The sequence below is a fragment of the Acanthochromis polyacanthus genome, chromosome 18 (genome assembly GCF_021347895.1).
Source record: "Acanthochromis polyacanthus isolate Apoly-LR-REF ecotype Palm Island chromosome 18, KAUST_Apoly_ChrSc, whole genome shotgun sequence".
Taxonomy (NCBI): domain Eukaryota; kingdom Metazoa; phylum Chordata; class Actinopteri; family Pomacentridae; genus Acanthochromis; species Acanthochromis polyacanthus.
In genome coordinates this window covers 22,160,275-22,183,609 of record NC_067130.1, presented here as the reverse complement: position 1 = coordinate 22,183,609, position 23,335 = coordinate 22,160,275, and the positions used below count along the sequence as shown (strand labels likewise).

Sequence of the window (23,335 nt, the reverse complement as noted above, 5' to 3'; positions counted from 1 at the left end):
GCCAAATAAAATGTTGTGGTGATAAATGTTCTACAGTTGTGAATGCAGAACAAGTCTAAATCGACAGTTTTCTAAGGCTAATTTTCTAGTTAGTATTCCTGCACTTGCCTGTCTGCAGCTCTACAATAAAAACTATTCCAGATGTAATGGCTTCATACAGTTGCAACCAAAATTATTCAACCTCCAGTGCCAATTTGGGTTTTAAGTACTATCTACAACTTTTGAGTTGTTTGGAATAAATTTAACATACAAGTGGATTTTAAACAGCTGAATGCAACCAATGGTACAAGGGTTTTCTCTAAATTCCACACAAAATGTTAATTTTAATAACTAGTGCAGTTTCAAAATTATTCAACCCCCTAAGGAGCATTCCTTATAAAGACACACAATTGCAAATCAAGTGTGGTTAATAATGCCCCAAGCTTTTATAACATGTGAAAGCTAACATTAGTACTACAGTTGCAAATTCTCTTTTCTACATGCTTAGATTTGCATCTTATAGTTTAATATTGTATCAAAGTCAAGAACACTACCCTAAAAAATTAAGAAAAATGGCAATGTCCGTACATAAGCAATGAAATGGATCCAAATAGGTAGCATGTGTACTAAATTGTTCTAAGGATATTTTTGAAAGCGCAGTTCGCTAGTTAATAGATTTACATAAAGTGGCCACACTACCTGACCAGGGAGAAAGAATACCTTAACCACCACTACCACCAGATTTCTATGGAGACGAGTGGCAAAATAGCTTGAGTGACTATAAAAAAAGCTACAATAAGATATTCTGACATCAGGAACTAATCAGTAACTGATATTTAGTTGGTACAGTAAGATACAACTTCACACCAAAGGGCTTCTTCAGGTACTCAAAGATGGAAACCTCTATTGACCCACAGCAAACACATAAAAATCAGCTCAAAATTTCTTAAAACCATTTATATAATCCATAGCTGTTTTGTAATCATATTTTCCAAAGCGTTGAAAGAAAATAAGAACTTCTGTAGGCCTGTGATTTATCAGTACATATGGCTGGAGATGGAAGATGACAATACACCCTATCTACAGTAAGGCATGTCGGTGGCCGAATGCTGTTCTTGGCCTGATTGGCTTCATCTGGTACTGCAAAACTGTAATAAGTAGAAAACAAGATGAATTTGATCAAATATCAGGAAATCTCAGAAGCTAATTTCATGCTGACATTGAATAAGATGATGCTTGGGGACGACATTTGGCTTTCCAGCAACAAGACCATGCTTATCACATTGTCTACTAAGGCTGGGTTTCCCAAGACATCCTAGAATATTCTAGAGTGATATTGGTAGTTGAAGGATTTAAATCTCACAGGAAATCTTTATTGGGATTTGGTGAAGACAGTTGCAGCAGACATACTCAAGAATTATGTTGAACTAGGACACTTTCCCATGAGGAAGGAACTCAGATTCTTCGTTTGGATTGCCAGAAGGTATTGTTTGGTTAAATATCTTATTTGCAAAAGGTTATAACAGTCATAAAATGCTCCAGCAAGTTTTAAAGACACTTGTCATTAGGGGGTTGAATAATTTTGAAACTGCACTAGTTATTAAAATTAACATTTTGTTTAGAATTTAGAGAAAACTCTTGTATTATTGGATACATTCAGCTGTTTAAAATCCACTTGTATGTTAAATTTATGCCAAACAACTTAAAAGTTGTAGATAGTACTTAAAAACCAAATTGGGACTGGGGGTTGAATAGTTTTGCTTACAACTGTACTTTAAGCTTTCGATAATGGATTTTGCAAAAAAAAAAAAAAAAAAACAATCATGACTAGAACATCGAAATACACATATAAAGAAATAATGTAGTAAAAAATTGGCCTGGCATTGAAACACTAAGCTAGTTATTTCCTGTGTTTATATATTTTTTTTTTTAAAAACTGCATCCTGGGTATTTTTGAATTAAAGTGACTTAAACATTCATCCATCATAAAAAGAGCTGCAGATAAACATGCTGTTTATCAACAAATTTAATAGCACATAACTGTGTCATCTCTACAAATGCCACATTACAAAGCCAAGACATGGCCATATTGCCATTGTAGTCAAAAGTGACTGAAACATGAAGCCTGCTGAAAATTGCATGAAGCATATTATTCCAATGAAGTACATTCGTCAGGGTCTTATCTGTAACTGTGGATTTGTCCAATTTTACTCTTTCATTGTGAGGTGTTTTGCTCATGGGCATTGTAAAAGTGGCCTCATTAAGAGAGGCATTTCATCCACGAACCTCGCATGTTTTCTGGACATAGTCATTATTCCCCGGTTAGCTCAAGGTACAGGAATGTTGCTATGAAAGTGATTAACTGGCAGTCACGCTGATTCAAATGTTTCTTCACTGCAGAGACAACAGCTCGAGACAACTGAAGAGGACAGCAGAAGGACGGCAAAAACCATGCAAGGTAGACACATCTGATGTGTTTCTACTGGCTTTATGTTTACTTCGTCTTTGTGGTTGTAGCTGATGTTGTCCTTGTGTTTTCTCTCAGAGTTGGAGCAAAGCGTGGAGCGTTCAAAGAAAGATTACCAAACCCTGACAGACGAGAGTCAGAGCAGAGAGAAAGATCTGAGAGCACAGCTGGCACAGGTAAGTTTACCCATGTAGTCAATGGTAGACAGCAGCTGAGTACATTTACTCAGGCTCTGCATTGTAAATTTAAGTTTCCCGTATTTTAATTTGATGCATCTTTATGGGTCATTCCAGCATTGGAGGACATTTTTCGTCCCACCCATCAATCTTCAAATAATCCATGTACAAAATACTAAAACATGCAGTTGTTGTGTAAATGTTCTTGTTCTGAGACCAAATCTAAAAACCACTGGAGAAAAGATGTTTGAAAATATTTTTGAAAATACCAAATAAGTCTGGAGTTCCCCCTAAAATACCATTTTTCTCGTCCCACGCCGAAGATGACCAAATTGAATCTCAAATAAAACAGTTAAAATGAAATTTGAATCTTCTGTTTATGGTATTATTTTTTTCATCAATATAATATTTTAAATAATGATTATTATTCATGGAATGTGTGCCCCACAACATGTTAGCATAGTGAATCACATGATACGCTGGGGGTGGCATGGCTCAGTTGGTAGAGTGGCCGTCTTGCAACCGAAGGGTTGCCGGTTCGATCCTCGTCATGCTCATGTCGAGGTGTCCCTGAGCAAGATACCAAACCCCTAATTGCTCCTGGTGGGTTGTGGTTAGCGCCTTGCATGGCAGCTTCCGCCATCAGTGTGTGAATGTGTGTGTGAATGGGTGAATGTGACGTATCTTGTAAAGCGTTTTGGGTACTTTCCAGGTATAGTAAAGCGCTATATAAATACAGACCAATTGACATCATCAAACAGTTTTTCTAAAGAATGAGTTGAGCAAAGCTATGTTTTCTCTTAGATTTTTCATATTTTCATAACATTGTCAGCCTTGATTGAATATCTCACTCTACCTCATATTATCAGGTTAAGACAAATTCTTTTTACTTTTTTACATCAGTGAATTTGACCTCTTGATCAGCAGTAACAGCTAGCTAAATATCTAGCTTCTACTCCTGAGAAATAGCTAACATTAGCATGGATTAGCAACCTTGTTACTGTAATTAGAGTAGGGTTACCAAACAACAAAAAAACATGGAATAAAAATGGTACCATTGATGTGTAAGCTGAGCTAATTAAGCCTTTGATAGTTTATTACCTATTATTGATGAATATGGAGCAGGAAACTAAAAAAGAAGGTTTATTTTTCAAAAATTTTGAAGCCCAAATGTTCTCCAATTCTGGAATGATCCTTATACTTTTCGCTGTTCTGCATTAAAGGCGGACTGTACATGAAAACATTATCTTTCTGGCTTACGATGGCTGCTAGAAAAGCAGAATGTTGTTGGGTTGCTTGTTTTAAATGTGGATTTGTCTAAATAACTATTTGAGGCACAGAGAAGGAAACTCCCCTGTATGGCACACAAAAAATACCAATTTTTGTAACCACAAAACAGACTACAGAAAGAACTAGACGAGCCCCCAGTAGAGGGCAGAACCACGCCCATGCATGATACTCTGTATCAATTTTGATCATCCTATGTATATCCCTCCCTACTTGATCTGCTGACCTGTAACTCCACAACTGAGCAGGGGACCTTAGACTGATCTTCAGTGCCAAGTTTGATTATCCTGACTTCAGCACTTGCAGAGATATCTGACCGAACATACCCACATACATACCCACATACATACACACGTGGACAAAATTGTTGGTACCCCTCAGTTAAAGAAGGAAAAACCCACAATTCTCACTGAAATCACTTGAAACTCACAAAAGTAACAATAAATAAAAATGTATTGAAAATTAAATAATCAAAATCAGCCATCACTTTTGAATTGTTGATTAACATAATTATTTAAAAAAACAAACTAATGAAATAGGGCTGGACAAAAATGATGGTACCCATAACTTAATATTTTGTTGCACAACCTTTTGAGGCAATCACTGCAATTAAACGATTTCTGTATTTGTCAATGAGCGTTCTGCAGCTGTCAACAGGTATTTTGGCCCACTCCTCATGAGCAAACAGCTCCAGTTGTCTCAGGTTTGATGGGTGTCTTCTCCAAATGGCATGTTTCAGCTCCTTCCACATATGTTCAATGGGATTCAGAACTGGGCTCATAGAAGGCCACTTTAGAATAGTCCAACGCTTTTCTCTCAGCCATTCTTGGGTGTTTTTGACTGTGTGTTTTGGATCGTTGTCCTGTTGGAAGACCCGTGACCTGCGACTGAGACCAAGCTTTCTGACACTATAGGCAGCACATTTCTCTCCAGAATGCCTTGATAGTCTTCAGATTTCATCGTACCTTGCACACTTTCAAGACACCCTGTGCCAGATGCAGCAAAGCAGCCCCAAAACATTACTGAGCCTCCTCCATGTTTCACCGTAGGGACAGTGTTCTTTTCTTCGTATGCTTGGTTTTTGAGTCTATGAACATAGAGTTGATGTGCCTTACCAAAAAGCTCCAGTTTGGTCTCATCTGTCCAAAGGACATTCTCACAGAAGCTTTGTGGCTTGTCAACATGCATTTTTGCAAATTCCAGTCTCGCTTTTTTATGAGTTTTTTTCAGCAGTGGTGTCCTCCTTGGTCGTCTCCCATGAAGTCCACTTTGGCTCAAACAACGACGAATGGTGCGATCTGACACTGATGTACCTTGGCCTTGGAGTTCACCTTTAATTTCTTTGGAGGTTGCTCTGGGCTCTTTGGATACAATTCCAACGATCCGTCTCTTCAATTTGTCATCAATTTTCCTCTTGCGGCCACGTCCAGGGAGGTTGGCTACTGTCCCGTGGGTCTTGAACTTCTGAATAATATGAGCCACTGTTGTCACAGGAACTTCAAGCTGTTTAGAGATGGTCTTATAGCCTTTACCTTTAAGATGTTTGTCTATCATTTTTTTTCGGATGTTCTGGGACAATTCTCTCCTTCGCTTTCTGTTGTCCATGTTCAGTGTGGTACACACCTTTTCACCAAACAGCAGGGTGACTACTTGTCTCCCTTTAAATAGGCAGACTGACTGATTATGAGTTTGGAAACACCTGTGATGTCAATTAAATGACACACCTGAGTTAATCATGTCACTCTGGTCAAATAGTTTTCAATCTTTTATAGAGGTACCATCATTTTTGTCCAGGCCTGTTTCATTAGTTTGTTTTTTTAAATAATTATGTTAATCAACAATTCAAAAGTAATGGCTGTTTTTGATTATTTAATTTTCAATAAATTTTTATTTATTGTTACTTTTGTGAGTTTCAAGTGATTTCAGTGAGAATTGTGGGTTTTTCCTTCTTTAACTGAGGGGTACCAACAATTTTGTCCACGTGTGTACTTACCCAGCCAGATACCGAAGCGAATGCAGTAACCCCGCTGATGTACGTCAGGCGTGGTTAACAATATTGAACAAATCTTCCCAAAGCTTCCCTGTCAGCAGTGTCTCCACCACATGAAGCAACATGGCTAATTTGTTTGACCAATTAAATCAGAACCGCAAAGCTCTGTATGACGAGTGCAAAAGTCAGATCTGAGTGACATTCAAAGCAGAAACCAATTTTTTGTATGTGTAAGGTTCCCAGCAGCTTTTTTTTTCATTTTTTTTCAAAATATTTCTTTTATTTTCACTGCAAAGGCACTGCCCAACAAAATCACAACAATCATTCTAGGACAATCAAGTTATTAAAGATATCTGGTACAAATTCCTGTGTTTTTCATATAACATTATGCATCACACACAAACAAAATATCGCAATGCCAGTTTTCCAAACACTGTGCAGCCCGAGCAGTAAACCTTTCCCCCTTTTTTCTTGCCGTTCTCAGACGTGTCATTCTTTTTCCTGTATGCTCTGAAAGCCAGCTGTCAGAACAAGGAGGTCCAGAATAATTTCTGTTGCCGTGTCTCTGAGAAACACATAGCATTACACTCACAGTAGTCCCTTGCTTGAGTCCTCACCAGGGCGTCTTATTATCCAGCCATTTCACATTGTCCATGATAATATAAAGCAATTCAGTTTTGTTTGTTTTTTTTTTTTTATCTCAAAAACAACTTGGAGCATTATTTGACTGTTAGCTTCTGACTGAAGCTTCAGACAGAAAAGCTCTATATGCAGACAATGAATCAAAGTGTTGCCATTTGCTGTTTTTTACTAAGATTGTTCAGTTTGCTTCTGACAAATTATGGGGGATTTTCTAGACAGAAAGTGGGGAAAATAGCTTACTTGATTTCCCAACTAAATCAGTTTTAGTTTAGTTTTGGGAGCTTGCAGCAGCATGTCCTGATAGAATATGTCCTTAAGTAATCCTTCTTTCCACTGTAGCTGCATTCACTCGTCGAAGCTCTCCTACTCTAAAGCTGACTGAGGCCTCAGGCTAATGCAGTGTTGTTAGAACATTACTAACACACACATGCACACATTACTCTCACCCCCATTTGAGTTTAATAAGTCTACAGAGGCGGCCAGTCTTTTTTTATTCAAGTTGTACAGTCTTGTAGAACTTATCAGCTGTGGCTGCTTGTCAATACAGTTTAAGTGTAATTAGCAATGTTGCCACAATCCAGCGATGCGGCCTGTAAATGTTCTATATATTGTATTATATAATAGTTGAATTATGTAAAAAAATATCTAGTGGGATTTTTCAGGTCTCTGTGCTTGCTATAGTTGTGGATGGATGGATTATGTTTTGAGCTGTCAATCACGTTCTTTTGAGCGCCCTTAGAGAATTTCTTCAGATATTTTCACGTGGACTGAAGGATGAGCTGATTGTGTTCATTTTTTGTAAAATAAATAATCACAGGAATTTAATCTTTTTTTTTTTCTTTTTAATGATCTATGGCAGTCTGTGTCATACTTTGCAAAAGACTCAAACTGTGCTTATGCTGTTTCCATAGAGGTACAGGACTTTATATTGCAGTGAAAAATCAACCTACAGAGAGAAAAAATGTGATAGGAACAAAAAATGTCAAGAAACTGCTTGGCATTCAGATGGTTAAACATGCAGGTCTGCCAGTGTTCAAAAGCAACCTGGGTGTCAAACTCAAAGTCAAACTCAGCCCACAATCCCAGCATGTCAGCTGATTCCCATCTGGCCATCCTGTTGGTGAATCTAATACATGGCGCCCGTTTTACGCTGCTTTTTTGCCTGCTGCTTCCTCTGCAAGTCACCTGGCAGCCTGCCTCCTGCCATCATGCTGACTTCATCAATGCATATGTGCTGTCACTGATGCCTGCTCTGTTCTATACCCTGGGGGGTCTTTGCTGCTTCCCTCCCTACCTCGTGCCCCCCGCATGCATGGGAAGGCACTGAGCCACACCAGCTAACACATTGCTGCAGATGGAAATTTAAATTTTCTTCGACTAAACTGGCATTGTCGTGCTGAGCTGTAAACTAAGTAATACTCATGTACAGAATGGATGTAGTAATGACCAAAGGGCCTATAAAAGAACAAGATGACAGAAACGGTGCAGCTTTTAGATATTTTTTAAAGAAAAAGAATTTTCAACATGTTTTATCAAGTAGAAAATGGTTTTTGGTGATATTTACTAAGAGTTTAACAATTAACTCTCTCAAGCAGGGTTGAAAAGCATGTTATCTTTAAAAATTGACAAAATTACACTATTTATCAAAGCCCGAGATTGTTATATGGAGGCTTATCAGATTTTCAACTTTCCAACAGTCATTGAACTACTTGTGTGTGCAGTTCAAGAAAATTAACCAAATCTAAGCTTAAAATTAGGATATTTCATCAAAATCGTTTTACTCTACTTGTCTCATGTACAACATTTGCCAAAAATAAACCATTTGCACAAGATCTTGTAAAAGAAAATACTTTTCTGCTGGCTGTGTTTACACACAGCAGAGAGGAGACAAGTATGGAAACAAATGAAGATCTATGTAGTAAAGTATCAGTAGTATGTAGAAGCCCCAAAAGGTTAAAAATTCAGCTTCATCAGATGGTGTGGTTGTGGTTTGATAGGTGGTGTGATTTGTTAACCTGAGCAAACAACCTGACAGTTGTTGTAAGATTCTGATGCAAATGTTTTTGTTGTTCACCTGTGTGTGGTACACAGAGATTTGTGACATATTTCTATCTGAGCACACTCATTTCAAACCAAGCTGTACACCCTTTATATAAAGAAAACATATCAATTTGGTACAAGATTTAATTTTCTTGTACCACCTCATGACTTATTAAGAAGGAGACTTAGGAATAAATTAGCTATAAGCACTGTCTCATACCCTTCGTCACACATTGCACATGTGAAGGAGTTATGTGCAGATCAACGAAAGATCAATTATAATTGTTTAGATTTTAGATCTCTGATGAGGTAAAACTGTTCAGTAGTTTATGGTAATGAAACAAAGAATAGAGAAGCCACAATGTCATTTCACAATGACTCAGACTGGCTGCCAGGTTGAGAACCTTTGCTCTGCAGGTTTTCTCTTTAGCACTAGTTCCAGATATTTCCTTCTTGAATGTTGTTGAATTCCTTTTCACCTTTCATTCGTTCTGTACCTTTAAACAAATTCTAACTACAAGAACACTCTGAATCTTCTCATTTAGTATTTATGCCGTTACACATCTTTCAGTAGTTTTTGCACATGTAAGACGCTGTGTATATATATATATATATATATATATACATATATATATATGTGCAGGTGCATAAATGCAGTGGTAAACAACCGAAAGAGGGCATTCACAGGCTGAAAGCCTAGTTACTCAATTGCCATAGCTATGGATGCAGGGAGTTTCTTTCTGCTGCTTTCATGTTTCTAAAAAAGGCCCCAGTTGAAAGTGCAGTTTGGAGTTACAAGAGAGTATTTTGTTCTTTCCCTACAGCCAGAGTCTTCATATTTCTGCCTCATGAAACTCATTAGAGATGAATGTAAAAAGTGAATCAGCACCAGAATCTTGAGGCTGACTAGAGTTAAGAGCCAACTCTCCTTTTATAGCTGCAGTTCTTAATCACCTCTGATCGCTAGAGTGTATTAATAGAATGTTGTTTTTGAGATTTTATGCGTGGAAGAATGTCCTTTATTACATGTACATATATTTGTTCTAACAATTGTTGATATCCTTCTGTTAAAGAAAGAATAACCCACAATGGTCACTGAAATAACTTGAAAATGGCAAAAGTAAAAATTTACTGAAAATGAATGAATGAAATCAGACATTGCTTTTGAATTGTGATTCAACAAATGCATTTTATAAAACAAACCAATGAAACTGGCCTGAACAAAAATTGTGGTACGCCTAGAAAAGATTGAAAATAATTTGACCATAGGGACATGTTAAACTAAGGTGTGTCCTGTAATTAGCATCACAGGTGTCTTCAAACTTGTAATCAGTCAGTCTGCCTATTTAAAGGGTGTCTGGTGAAAAGGTGTGTACCACACTGAACATGGACAACAGAAAGCTAAGGAGAGAGTTGTCTCAGGGGATTAGAAAGAAAATTATAGGCAAGCATGGTAAAGGTAAAGGCTATAAAACCATCTCCAAGCAGCTTGATGTTCTTGTGACTACAGTTGCACATATTATTCAGAGATTTAAGGTCCACAGGACTGTAGCCAACCTCCCTGGACGTGGCTGCCAGAGGAAATTTGATGACGCATTGAAGAGATGTATAATACAAGTGGTAGCCAAAGAGCCCAGAACAACTTCCAGACAGATTAGAGGTGAACTTCAAGGTACATCAGTGTCAGATTGCACCATCCGTCACTTGTTTGAGCCAAAGTGGACTTAATGGAAGATGACTGAGGAGGACACCACTGTTGAAAGCAAATCATTAAAAAGCAAGACTGGAATTTGCTACGATGCATGTTGACAAGCCACAAAGCTTCTGGGAGGATGTCCTGTGGACAGACGAGACAAAACTGGAGCTTCTTGACAAGTCGCATCAGCTCTATGTTCACAGAGGCAATAATGAAGCATACAAAGAAAAGAACACTGTACGACTGTGAAACATGGAGGAGGCTCGCTTTTGTACTGGAGTTACTTTTCTGCATCTGCCACAGGGTGTCTTGAATCTGTGCAGGGTTCAATGAAATCTCAGGACTATCAAGGCATTCTGGAGTGAAATGTGCGATCCATTGTTAGAAAGCTTTGTCTCAATCACAGGTCATCGGTCCTCCAACAAGTTAATGACCCAAAGCACAGCGAAAACATTCAAGAATAGCTGAAAGCAAAACACTGGACTATTCTAAAGTGGCCTCCTATGAGCCCTGATCTAAATTCTATTGAACATCTGTAGAAACAGCTGAAACATGCAGTCTGGAGAAGACATCCTTCAAACCTGAAACAGCTGGAAGAGTTTACAAGGCCACGAGGAGTGGGCCAGAACACCTGTTGACAGGTGCAAATGTCTCATTAAGAGTTCCAGAAATCACGTGATTGCAGTGATTGCCTCAGAAGGTTCTGCAACAAAATGTTAAGTTAAGGGTACCATGATTTTTGTCCAGGCCAATTTCATTAGTTTTTTTTTTTAGAACAAACTAATGATCCTCTTGAACCACAATTCAAAATTTTCAGCACATTTTTTATTTATTACTTTGGTCAATTGTCATTTTTTCTTTCTTTAAAGGAAGAATACAAAAAAATTGTGTGCATATTACAGTGTAACATGTGTTATGCAGTGTTACAGTGGCACTGTGTGTATACACACACACACACACACACATTATGTTCTGAATGACAGAAAATTATTGAATGCACTTAAGGAGTTTGGAGTGGTCCAAACCAAGTTTAGTGTTTTCAAGGATGGTCTATGATTCGAACTGCCACTGTAACACTATATTTAGGTTGTTGGTTAGACCACTTTACGACTAAAATCTAGACCACTTGACAAAATTTGATAGAATAATAGCTAAGTCACTTCAGATTTTTTTTTTTTGTGGGTTAGACCACTGTGGTTCTAACCCGCTCACTTTAAGTTAAAAGAAATATTGTTCTGACAGCTCACAAATGAAAATATACAGTTTTTCACAAACACAAATGATTTTTGCCTTTTCTGCTGTTTTTCCTAGAGACACACATTGTGTTTGTGTGTATATTCAAATACACTGATTGTGCTCTGTGAAACATTCTGTTTGATATGTCCACATTCTGTTTTCCAGTCTTCTGAGAAGTCGGAGAGGACGGCGCTATTGTTGGGCCAGCTCACCAGTGAGAAGAAGACACTGGAGATGCAGGTGAGCACAGGTTTTCAAAGAAAATATGTGGAGTCATATTTATCTACAGAATTTGGTGAATACCAAAATCACCAGGGTCCTGTTTCCCTGACTTATTTCTGATTGCTATGCTGCTTTTAGTTTACATTGATGTTGGTGGCAGAACTGGGACTGGCAGTTCAGACCAAAGCAGCTTCTTATTTTGAGTCGTTTTTCTGGCTGAAATGACTCTCACTGGTAGATTTTACTAGCTGTAGCTACTTGACAAGTTAAGTTAGCTGCATGAGGAAGTTGGGACAAACACTGTGTCAGGCTTACATTTATGTTTCAAGCTGACTTTTGTAAAGGGTTATTAGAAAGGTACGTGAAGGCTTCTGGACGTTTTCACGCTTATATTACTTTACCATATAGTATTCCAGTATATTAATTGCACAAATGGCTGTCAACCTTTTCACCTTACCTTGACATATTGCTTTGTAAAATGTTTTAGTCACCCAAATATATGAGTTATGTTATCAGTGCTATAAATACCAAGATGTCTTCGTACATCCGGTTGCAGTGCAGCATTCAATCCAGCATGTTCTTCTCGCCATTCTGACCCCAAATCCATCACAAATGTCACAATTCCACATGCTTGAGCGTGAGTAGAGTATAGACAGATGACAGCTCATTTGATAGATACAGAGTGGATTTAAGGTAGCATCACTGTTGCCAGATGCTACAGATCCAAAAACTATAAAATTATGGCATTCTAAATGTCACTATTGCACTTTCAAAATTCTTAAACATTGAGTTTTTAACATATGAGTCACAGCCAGTGCTGTGGTTCAGAGGACATCCACAGTTTAACAACTGGATGCAGTGTGCAATGTATACAAGCCTGCCAGACACACTACAGGTGTGTGTCCACTCGATGTGATTTTCCCGCACGGCAACACACCGCATCTGAAAATCGCACGGATGGCGAGTGGATGGATGACCGAGCTTTCAGCTTTACAGTCCGGCAGATGAGTCCGATAAGCTGTTGATCTTCTTTTATTACAGTTTAGAGCAAATTAGTGTAAAGTGCAATATGCTGAATGCAATGTAAGCTATTTCTTTCAGTATATCCCCGTTTGGCTGTTTAGCACAGATACAGAGAAGAAAGGCAGAAGTTAAACTTTTGCTTTATTGTATAAACAGTATGTTTCAGCTTTCAATCTTTGTTAATATTGAAGTTAGTCATGTTAATTTGTATTAGATGTAGTGTTGTAAAACCTGTGTTTTAAACCTTAGTGTTTAAATTAATGACAGATTTGTACAATATGTATTGTTGACATATTTATACTTCTGTTAACTGATGTAGTAGCATCCAGGACAGACTACTCAGTGAACTGCAAACATCTTTTAATGTAATCTGCAATTCTACAAACAGATGAAATTTTCCTTGTGAGCTAGACCTGCTAACCATGGCAGCTCACATCAAAGCAGATGAATACACTGTCCAATCCATCCACTTGTGCTCTTTTAATGCAAACATACCAATATTTCCAGCATGTGCAGTGAGCATCGTGTACACCTGATGTCAGAATTTGCACATGCACATAGAGCAGCGCAGCATCTTTTGCCTGCAGCGTTTTTTTGTTGCTCATCCACATCAAGATCAGTCATGCATGAAATACCACGGCCCATCTCTGCATGTGTCTCATCCCTCTCAGCCTCCATGTCTTACTGGCTCTCACTGCCATCTGTAACTTGATATTTTTATCATTTCATACTCAGTCCATGCCACTCAGTATAACTATGGTCCAACCTGCTGTAGATGGTTCAGTCTCTGGTGCCCTCTTACTCACCTATTCTACATTCATCTCTGCTCTGACTGCAGCTGCCAGTGAGCTCCAGATGGTCAGTCTCATAATAGCAAGAGAAATGGATCAGAGATTAGACATAAACATGCTTTCTGTTTGATAGTAATTATATTTGTCATTCCATAGCAGCAGTCTCTTTCATGCACGTTTAAAACCCTGCTCTGCTGCTCTTTTTGGTCAAGATTCAATGAGGAATATTGCTCTTACTTTTAGAAACTTTGAGAGATTAAAAAATTAATTTTTGAAAAGAAATTTGAATTATTTTGTAGTTAAAATAAGCAGTAGTTTCAGAACCACTCTTGACTATAGTTAAAAAGGAATGCATTTTTTTTTTTTTTTTTGCTTTTTACAGACTCTTGTGTAAACTGTTTATTTTTTGGGTAATTTCATTAATTAGACATACAGAAAATGAATGAGTAATTTTGATAAAATATCACACTTTTAAGTTTTTAAACAGAACTTTACATCACACATAATTACTTAAAAACTGTTGGAAAGTTACAAATCTGACAATGCTCTGTTTTGCTGAGACTATGATGATGCAATGGAGTAGTGTTTTAATATTTTAAATTACATGTGTTTCATGCCGTTTTAGTTATTCATATATTTTACATGAGTCATTTTGGAGTTCCATAGTTTTGGAGCGCTATTATTGTGCAAATATGCACCCAAGCTGAATATCTTCTGCACAACCACAAATTTACTCAGGTACTATTTGTGTACATTTTTAAAGCTTTTAGTTAATTATTTTTCATACAGCTTAAGTGCAGTGATTTTAAAAATCATTATTAATAAATACATTATGATCAAGACTGGTAGTGCATCTACCTGCACATGTGTTTGGAGGGTGCCTTCATGCATAATCATTCTGACAAACACAGGATAAAGAGAGATGATGTACATTCAACTGTACAGTCTGTCTTAAATCTAGCAGCATCAAGACAGCAAGACTGCTCAGAAGAACACGACTGTAATCAAAAATTGAAAATGTTTTCGTAGCTACAAGATAGAGCAAGCAGGACTTGTGACTCTCGGAGGAACACATGTCGAGCAATGATTCAGCAGGGATGCTCTTACATCTGCCTCTCTGCTCAGCCATGATGATGATATAGGTTGTGATGTAATACAGCACATGTGTGTGCGCCTGTGTGTGTTTGTTCCCTGTTACCTAGCAACACACACACACAAGCACACACACTGATGATGTCACAAAGTTTAGAAAAACAGGACAGGTCTTATCATTTTTTGTACTTTCTGACAGTCAGAGCAGCAACTGTCTTTTTTAAACCATCTACAACAGATGACAAACGACAGCCAACATCTACAAACCACAGACCATGTTCTGCAAGTCCCATGTAGACTCAACTGACTACCACAGACTAGTGTCCCTCATTACTTGTGTATTTCTGTATTCACTGCTTCAGTTTCCACAACGATGGCTCAGAAAAGTCAAACTGAATGGAAAGTCAGGTTTGCCCTTACCCCTGAACAGGCTGCTTCCTCAATGGCAAAGAGTAACCTGGATCTCACAGGGTGTTTGCTATCACAGAAGAAAATGAACACCTGAAGGAGCGAGTTACCACCATGGGCTGCCGCCTTCAACAGCTCATCACATAGAAGGAGCATTTTCTCTGCTGGGCTCAGACCAGCAAGGCTAAAACCTGCAGGCTGGAGGGACGGCTGATGGATCAGAGCTAGCAGCTTAAAGAGCTGCAAGAAAAGCAGGTGGGTGGGAGCCATAAAAACAACACCTCCCAGCAAGACCAGGCCTCACAGAGCCAGACGTCAATCATGACATGGGCCAACCTCGTTAAAAGTAACTACAAGGCCATCCAGAGACAGGACCAGGCCTCCTCACAGACCATGACTTGGGTTGACATCATGGAGGCTGAGGATGACGTCAAGGAGCAGCTCATCCTCAGAGAAACTGAAGTCTCTCCGCATAAACTGGAGAACAAAGGCCTCTTTTGCAATGCTGCAGGAATCCAAAAACCTCCACACAGAAGAAGACCAAGTAATGGGGCACAGGAATAAAAACCTGCAAGAGGAAAATGCTAACCTGTGGTTGGACAACAGTAAGATGGTAGAAATGACTAAAGAGCTTGGGTTGAAGATGCAACAGATGCAAAAGAGCAGCAACCCTCTGCAGGAGCGCATCAACAATCGCATGAACAAACGCACTGTAAAGCTCCAGACAAGACAAGAAAAGACGCAGCTGAGTGACCAGGATCAGAAGAACTTCCACCAGATCAGGAGTCTGGAGAAGAAGTTGTGGAAGAAGTCTGGATCCGTCAGCAGACGGTGAAAAGCATCGATTTCCTGCAAGAACAGATTTCCATGAGGGAGCAGGAAGTCCGTCGACTCGGTGGCATCAACGGGAGTCACTCTGCAAAGCTCTTTGACGTCAAGGAACAGCTGCTGAATGCTGACAATGAAGTTCAGCAGTGAGAACGAACCATCAGGAAAGATGTTGACATGAGAGAAAGAAGTGCAAGACATGCTGAAACAACAAAAAAAGGCACAATCAGTGCAGTGGGCACAATAAACGATGCTGAAAATGTGTTAACATCAATATATTAACCGAACGCATGGTTGTAGAATATCTTTCTGAAGGGCTTTAATTCACGATAACAAATGTTTTTCTGCAGTGTCACTGTGTAATTGCAGTATTATGGCATCAGTTGTTTTTGGTTACAGTCAGGTGCACTACAGTTTCACACAATGACAGCTGCACAGAGTGGCTCTGTTCAGAGTAAAAGTTTAAAAAGACCTGAAGGCTTTGAAGGTCTGGGAATATTTCAAGTGATCACAGAACATGAAGGTGGTTTGTACACTATGCTGAGTTTCGGTGGCAAACCACTGCAGCACAATACAATGTACAAACATCTAAAGAGAACCCCACAGGAGGCACTTTACATCTGTTGGCTACTCTCTGTGCTCACACATAATGTATTTTAATACAGCTAAATTCCCAATAAAGCTGTTCTCATTTACATTTTTCCATTAAAATTTTGTATTTCTTTTGGAGTTGCACTGTTGACCTAAATAGTAAGCCTTGTTGTTTATATATTTACACATTGCACTTTAATATGTAAACTTTTGTTTACATTTGCACTGCGCTACATTATACAATGACATGCAGCTTGTCAAAAAAAAAGAGACGCATATGAAAATGAATTTTTAAAAATCATAAATATCTTATAGGCTACACAGTGGCTTGGGGTTTAGCAGTTTTGCTTCGCAGTTTGAAGAAGCCTGGTTTCGTAGCCTGGTTTGCATCATCACCTTCCCGGGATCTTTCTGCATGGAGTTTGTATGTTCTCCCTGCGTGAGCTTTTTCTGGGTTCTCCAGCTTCCTTCCTCTGTCCAAAAAAATGCTGAGGTTAATTGGTAACTCTAAATTGTCTGTAGGTGTGAATGTGAGTGCGATTGTCTGTCTCTGTGTAGTTTTCACAAAATAATCAAAGAAATTTAACTTTGTCTTTTTTTTTTTCTTTTATCATGATGCATAGCATTATAATTGTCATACTGTACCCAGGATTTGTTGCAACAAATGAAGTTCAGTGGACATTTTTTTCTCTATGTTGATGCAGTCATTTTTAACAATCATAATTGATTCTTATTTTGGTCATTTAGCTCCAAGGACACAATTCTAGTAACCTTCAGCTTGTTTTCAAAGAAGGACCACTAGCTGTAGACCATTAATTATGCAGTCTTTATCATGTTGTCCCATTGCTAGCTAAACCTCCACAATGCTCTCTTGGTTGCCAACATCAGTTACCTGTAGTCCGACAAGCAGCCCCTTGAGTCTCTAGTATTAAACAATAAGAGGCTCCATCTGGTAAAACAACTAGATACTGCAGTTAATCTACAATACATTTTTTGAGATGCATGTCCTTCATCTGCTGTTTCATTAGCTTATATGTTTATTCGATTTAATTAATGAATGTGTAAGTGCCCGCTGCTTCTAGACATTTTTTTTTTTACAATTTACTTTTTTTTTAAAGATTTTCACAGTTTTTTGAAATTAGAGATAATTAGTAAAAATCACAGAAAAAATTTAATTGGCATTCGTCCATTTGTTGAACTGCAGACCAAAACTGTAAATAATGTCCACATCAAAATCTGTAGTTTTACAAAAAGTGAGATTTGTTCCTTTACAATGTTTGACCACAATTGTATTACGGTTTTTAAATTTTAAAAACAAATTGCAGTTTACAGATAATTTCAGATATGGATTTTTAAGGTTTTTTTTCCATTTGTTTAAATTTTTAAGTTCACAGTGAGTAAAAATATGACAAGAGCAAAAACACAATTAAAAACTGATGCTACATTGTGTTAGCTGATGGTATTGAAAGGCTAACTTATGATTAGAAAACCCTTGTGCAGTTATGTTAGCACATAAATAATAGTGTGAGTTTTCATGGAAATCCTGAAATGCCTGGGTGACCCCAAACGTTTGAACAGAAATGTAGTCACTGGGCTTTTTTGGATAAAAATTATATTTCTGTTTAGATTAATTACGAATCGCTACCATGATCATAAATTCATTGATCTTAAAAATAGTGGCTGCTGGAAATGTTAGGTTGTTTTTTTTATCAGACCTTGCTGCAGGAACTGGCTGATTCTTCAGTTTGAGCTGCACTATGAATGAACAGCGAAGCTTTCTGAGGAGTGAGTGTAGATATGTTGTGAGCAAACAACATTGTGAGCTGCAGGAAGGTGGTGGGGGTGAGGTTGGGGAGGAGCTTACTCCAGCTTACATAATGGCAGTGCTTGGCTGTGAGAGAGAGAGAGTGAGGCTGCTCGGGCGACATGCTCTCCATTTCCCTCTCACAGCCGTACACAGTGGGGGACGAGAGCTGATGGTTTATTGATGCCCAGCTGGCGTTCGACTCTGCGTGTTACAGAGAGAGCGAGAGCGGAGGCAAAGTAACAACACTGCTGCCGTTTAGCAGGTAGACAGAGCTGACAAATCCAGCAGTGCATAGCTGTGTAGATATGGACATAGCTGCTCTGCATCAGGGTTACTCCAGCAACATCTACTCGCCTCACTACCAGGTAGGATGTCTGTTTTGTTATTTAGCACAGGACTCACACTGAGAGGTGGTCAGTGTTGCAGTCACATGACAGTAGCACTTCGTTGTTACTGTAAGCAGGTGAATTAAAGAGTCGTAGTGCTTTTTATTGTTGTAAATTATGGTTGATTCATATCAAAGCCTCTGTCTGCGACCCCCCACATAATTGAACTTGCAGAAATAAATACTCTGCATTCATGTATGTTTATGTGTTGCCGTGTGCATGCTTTGCAGATTAGATCTCACATTGAACATTAAAAAATCTCATCCGATGCTCACAGTTGACATGTGTTAATGTGCAAACATAAACATGCTACACATGGCGTCTGTGATGCCAGCTGCAGCTAGGGCACTGATTTCACTGTTGTTAATTAATTATTGACCATAGCCATCCTAAGGCTGCTCATATCACGATGCTGCACGTGTCTGACAAGCACTTTGAAGTGTCATGAGTGATTTCAGACGCGTTCAGAATCCCAGATGTCCGACTCAGATGAGAAGTAGAAAGTTTGCTTGAGGTGAAGTTAAAAGAGCAGCTGTTTCTGGGGCTTTTATTTTTAGTTTCACGTGGACTTAACTCATGCTGCTGTCTTCAGGCTCGTCAGGAATATCTAAGCGTTGTGTATTTTAAGTATCACCCTCGGTTTCACTCCTAATGACCCAGAATTTCTCTTCTTTAATGGCGGTTGGAGGCAGATGCTTGTATTGGAAACAGTGTGGTGAATACATTGTTGTGCTGCAGAGCTCAAACAATTAGTTGAAATGAGGCAGAAAGAGGTGTGGAAAAGGTCCCCAGTGAATTTAAACTGCCATGGGTGTATATTTAGGCTGAACACTGAGCTGGGTTTGGCACATCAGGTAGGAGATTTGAACTTTCTCAAGAGTTTCCTGCATTGTTGGGATTTTTTTGTGCACCAATTTGTTCCTTTTCTGCCGCAAATTGTGGAGGAAATGTCTTTATTTATGTGAAGTAGAGACAAATTTCAGGTAAAATATTTTTGTTGTTGAGGGACAAGTGAAGCTGTTGTTAATGTGCACATATACAGTTGGATCACAGTAGGATTTTGGAACATTGGTCAGTCAAAATTAGCAATTTACTGACGATGTCTGACATTTCATAATCTGGTGATTAGCTAATGAATAAAACAATTACAAAAATTATGCTAACCTGACACTGTTTAAAGGTGGACTACAGCTGAGTTGGAGGGTATATGAATTTGATTTTAAAATGAACATAAAGAACTATCAAAGTCAAAGCAGCAGAGGTTACAATGTGCTGACTTTTAGTATATACACACGTGGACAAAATTGTTGGTACCCCTCAGTTAAAGAAGGAAAAACCCACAATTCTCACTGAAATCACTTGAAACTCACAAAAGTAACAATAAATAAAAATTTATTGAAAATTAAATAATCAAAAACAGCCATTACTTTTGAATTGTTGATTAACATAATTATTTAAAAAAACAAACTAATGAAACAGGCCTGGACAAAAATGATGGTACCTCTATAAAAGATTGAAAACTATTTGACCAGAGTGACATGATTAACTCAGGTGTGTCATTTAATTGACATCACAGGTGTTTCCAAACTCATAATCAGTCAGTCTGCCTATTTAAAGGGAGACAAGTAGTCACCCTGCTGTTTGGTGAAAAGGTGTGTACCACACTGAACATGGACAACAGAAAGCGAAGGAGAGAATTGTCCCAGAACATCCGAAAAAAAATGATAGACAAACATCTTAAAGGTAAAGGCTATAAGACCATCTCTAAACAGCTTGAAGTTCCTGTGACAACAGTGGCTCATATTATTCAGAAGTTCAAGACCCACGGGACAGTAGCCAACCTCCCTGGACGTGGCCGCAATAGGAAAATTGATGACAAATTGAAGAGACGGATCGTTGGAATTGTATCCAAAGAGCCCAGAGCAACCTCCAAAGAAATTAAAGGTGAACTCCAAGGCCAAGGTACATCAGTGTCAGATCGCACCATTCGTCGTTGTTTGAGCCAAAGTGGACTTCATGGGAGACGACCAAGGAGGACACCACTGCTGAAAAAAACTCATAAAAAAGCGAGACTGGAATTTGCAAAAATGCATGTTGACAAGCCACAAAGCTTCTGTGAGAATGTCCTTTGGACAGATGAGACCAAACTGGAGCTTTTTGGTAAGGCACATCAACTCTATGTTCATAGACTCAAAAACCAAGCATACGAAGAAAAGAACACTGTCCCTACGGTGAAACATGGAGGAGGCTCAGTAATGTTTTGGGGCTGCTTTGCTGCATCTGGCACAGGGTGTCTTGAAAGTGTGCAAGGTACGATGAAATCTGAAGACTATCAAGGCATTCTGGAGAGAAATGTGCTGCCTTGTGTCAGAAAGCTTGGTCTCAGTCGCAGGTCATGGGTCTTCCAACAGGACAACGATCCAAAACACACAGCCAAAAACACCCAAGAATGGCTGAGAGAAAAGCGTTGGACTATTCTAAAGTGGCCTTCTATGAGCCCAGATCTGAATCCCATTGAACATATGTGGAAGGAGCTGAAACATGCCATTTGGAGAAGACACCCATCAAACCTGAGACAACTGGAGCTGTTTGCTCATGAGGAGTGGGCCAAAATACCTGTTGACAGCTGCAGAACGCTCATTGACAAATACAGAAATCGTTTAATTGCAGTGATTGCCTCAAAAGGTTGTGCAACAAAATATTAAGTTATGGGTACCATCATTTTTGTCCAGCCCTATTTCATTAGTTTGTTTTTTTAAATAATTATGTTAATCAACAATTCAAAAGTGATGGCTGATTTTGATTATTTAATTTTCAATACATTTTTATTTATTGTTACTTTTGTGAGTTTCAAGTGATTTCAGTGAGAATTGTGGGTTTTTCCTTCTTTAACTGAGGGGTACCAACAATTTTGTCCACGTGTGTAGCATAAGTGAAGCTTCACAAAGCTGTAACAGGATTACTATTAATAAGGGGAGGAGGCAAAAGAAATTTCTGCTGTGCTTCTCAGGAGTTTCATTCTTCTAAGTTGCATTTTAACCCTAGATAATAGACATGCACATTCAACAGAACGCCGAGAGAGAGAGTTGAGGTCAACACATCCAAATGGTTCGGACGCACTTCCATTTTCTGTCTGTCTCTACTGTGCTGCACAAAACCAATAGTCCTCTGAAAAATGTAAAAACCACAATCCTTTTCATAATCTAATCTAATCACTAATCACTTTGTTTTTCGGGTTGCTCTCTGTGTGTGCCTTAATGCATCAATCCGAAATAGCATTCTGTTGTATTTTCTTCCAATTCTTAGCACACAGACACCGAACATATTTCTATCATTCAGTGTGACTTACACCGCCCTCATTACTTGTAATGTATGTTGGGAATAAATGTCTGTAAATCTATATTGAAATCATGCCGCAGTATGCTTCAGAAATTGCCCGGGAGTCTTTACATCTTGAAGTTTTCTTCAGTGTCAGAGCAATGCAGTGATAGTTGTCTGTACATCTACGAATGCACAGCAAACAGAGGCTGTTAATAGTGGCACCAAAACACAAACAAATAAATGCAAATAAATATACACATAAACACACAGGTCTTTAATGAGGGTATCAGCTCTTGAGGTCGATTTCTACTGATGGCTTTAATTTTTAGCATCTTTTCCTGTATATTAGTCTTGGCATGTTTCCAGATTTGTGAAAAAATATCAAATTTTCTTGCAAAATGTAATTTCATATGTAGCTTATCAATAAAGTATAACGATAAACTGATGTTCCTGCAGAAACAGCTCAGTCAGCCACTTTATGATGTGAAGAATTTCACTGCGGATGGCATTCAAAGTCCATGAGGACCAAACAAAACTGTAATAAGTGTCAGGTAACTGTAGTTGTATCAAGAAAAGTATGCAGAGTGCAGTACTCTGTCAAGGCTGCTCAGTTATAGGATTTCCAAAGGATGAAATTCTAAACTGTTTGTGGTCTGCAGCGGTGGATTTGTTGTAGGATCGCAATCATGTGATCGTCAGCAGGCAGTTCATGGAGTGTTCACATTTATCAGTCATAGCTACGGAGACGCCGTGCTGCTATCTCATAATGATAAAGAAATCTTTAACCAATCCGTGGTTCCAGACCATGAGTTGCATCGCTGCCAAATTCTAAGCACTTGGTCCTTGTGTCATTTCTGACCTTCCCTGAAAATTTCATCCAAATCTGTTGGTCCATTTTTGAGTAATGTTGAGAACAGACAGACATACAGACAGATGGACAGACAGACAGACAAACCATTGCCGATGGTCACATAACTACGCCGCTTTCCTTGGCGAAGTAATTATATCTCAGATGAAATCTGCTCATGAGTGCTTCAGAAGGGAAAATCACTGACCAACATGGGGGAAGTTAAAATCAGCCCAGTTCCCCTGGAGAAATAAATCCAGTCTAAATGGGGCTTGAGTGTAACAAGGTTGTAAGTGTGTATGTAATAACTTGGTGCCTCCATCTGTGTCTCCTCTCCTTCCAGCTTGAGGCGCTGAAACAGCAGAACTCCAAATACCAGGAGGAGCTCAGTCTCTCCAATGAGCGAAGTAGCTCAGAAAACCAGCGCATCGGCGTCCTATGCAAGGAAATGTGAGTACTCAGGATAAGTGATGTGTTTTTTCCTGCCTTGTCTCTCCTGTAAAGGT

The 23,335-nt window shown here is 38.7% G+C and overlaps 1 protein-coding gene across 2 annotated transcripts in view; it reads left to right on the top strand.

The window, feature by feature from the left end:
* Positions 1 to 23,335, top strand: part of clip1b (CAP-GLY domain containing linker protein 1b) — a 67,992-nt gene that overhangs the window by 23,327 nt on the left and 21,330 nt on the right. For both annotated transcript variants that reach the window (XM_022206764.2, XM_022206763.2), the window contains 4 exons: positions 2,380 to 2,437; positions 2,525 to 2,622; positions 11,679 to 11,753; positions 23,173 to 23,279. In XM_022206764.2, the coding sequence (XP_022062456.1) occupies positions 2,380 to 2,437; positions 2,525 to 2,622; positions 11,679 to 11,753; positions 23,173 to 23,279 (338 nt within the window). The remainder of the gene's footprint in view (positions 1 to 2,379; positions 2,438 to 2,524; positions 2,623 to 11,678; positions 11,754 to 23,172; positions 23,280 to 23,335) is intronic.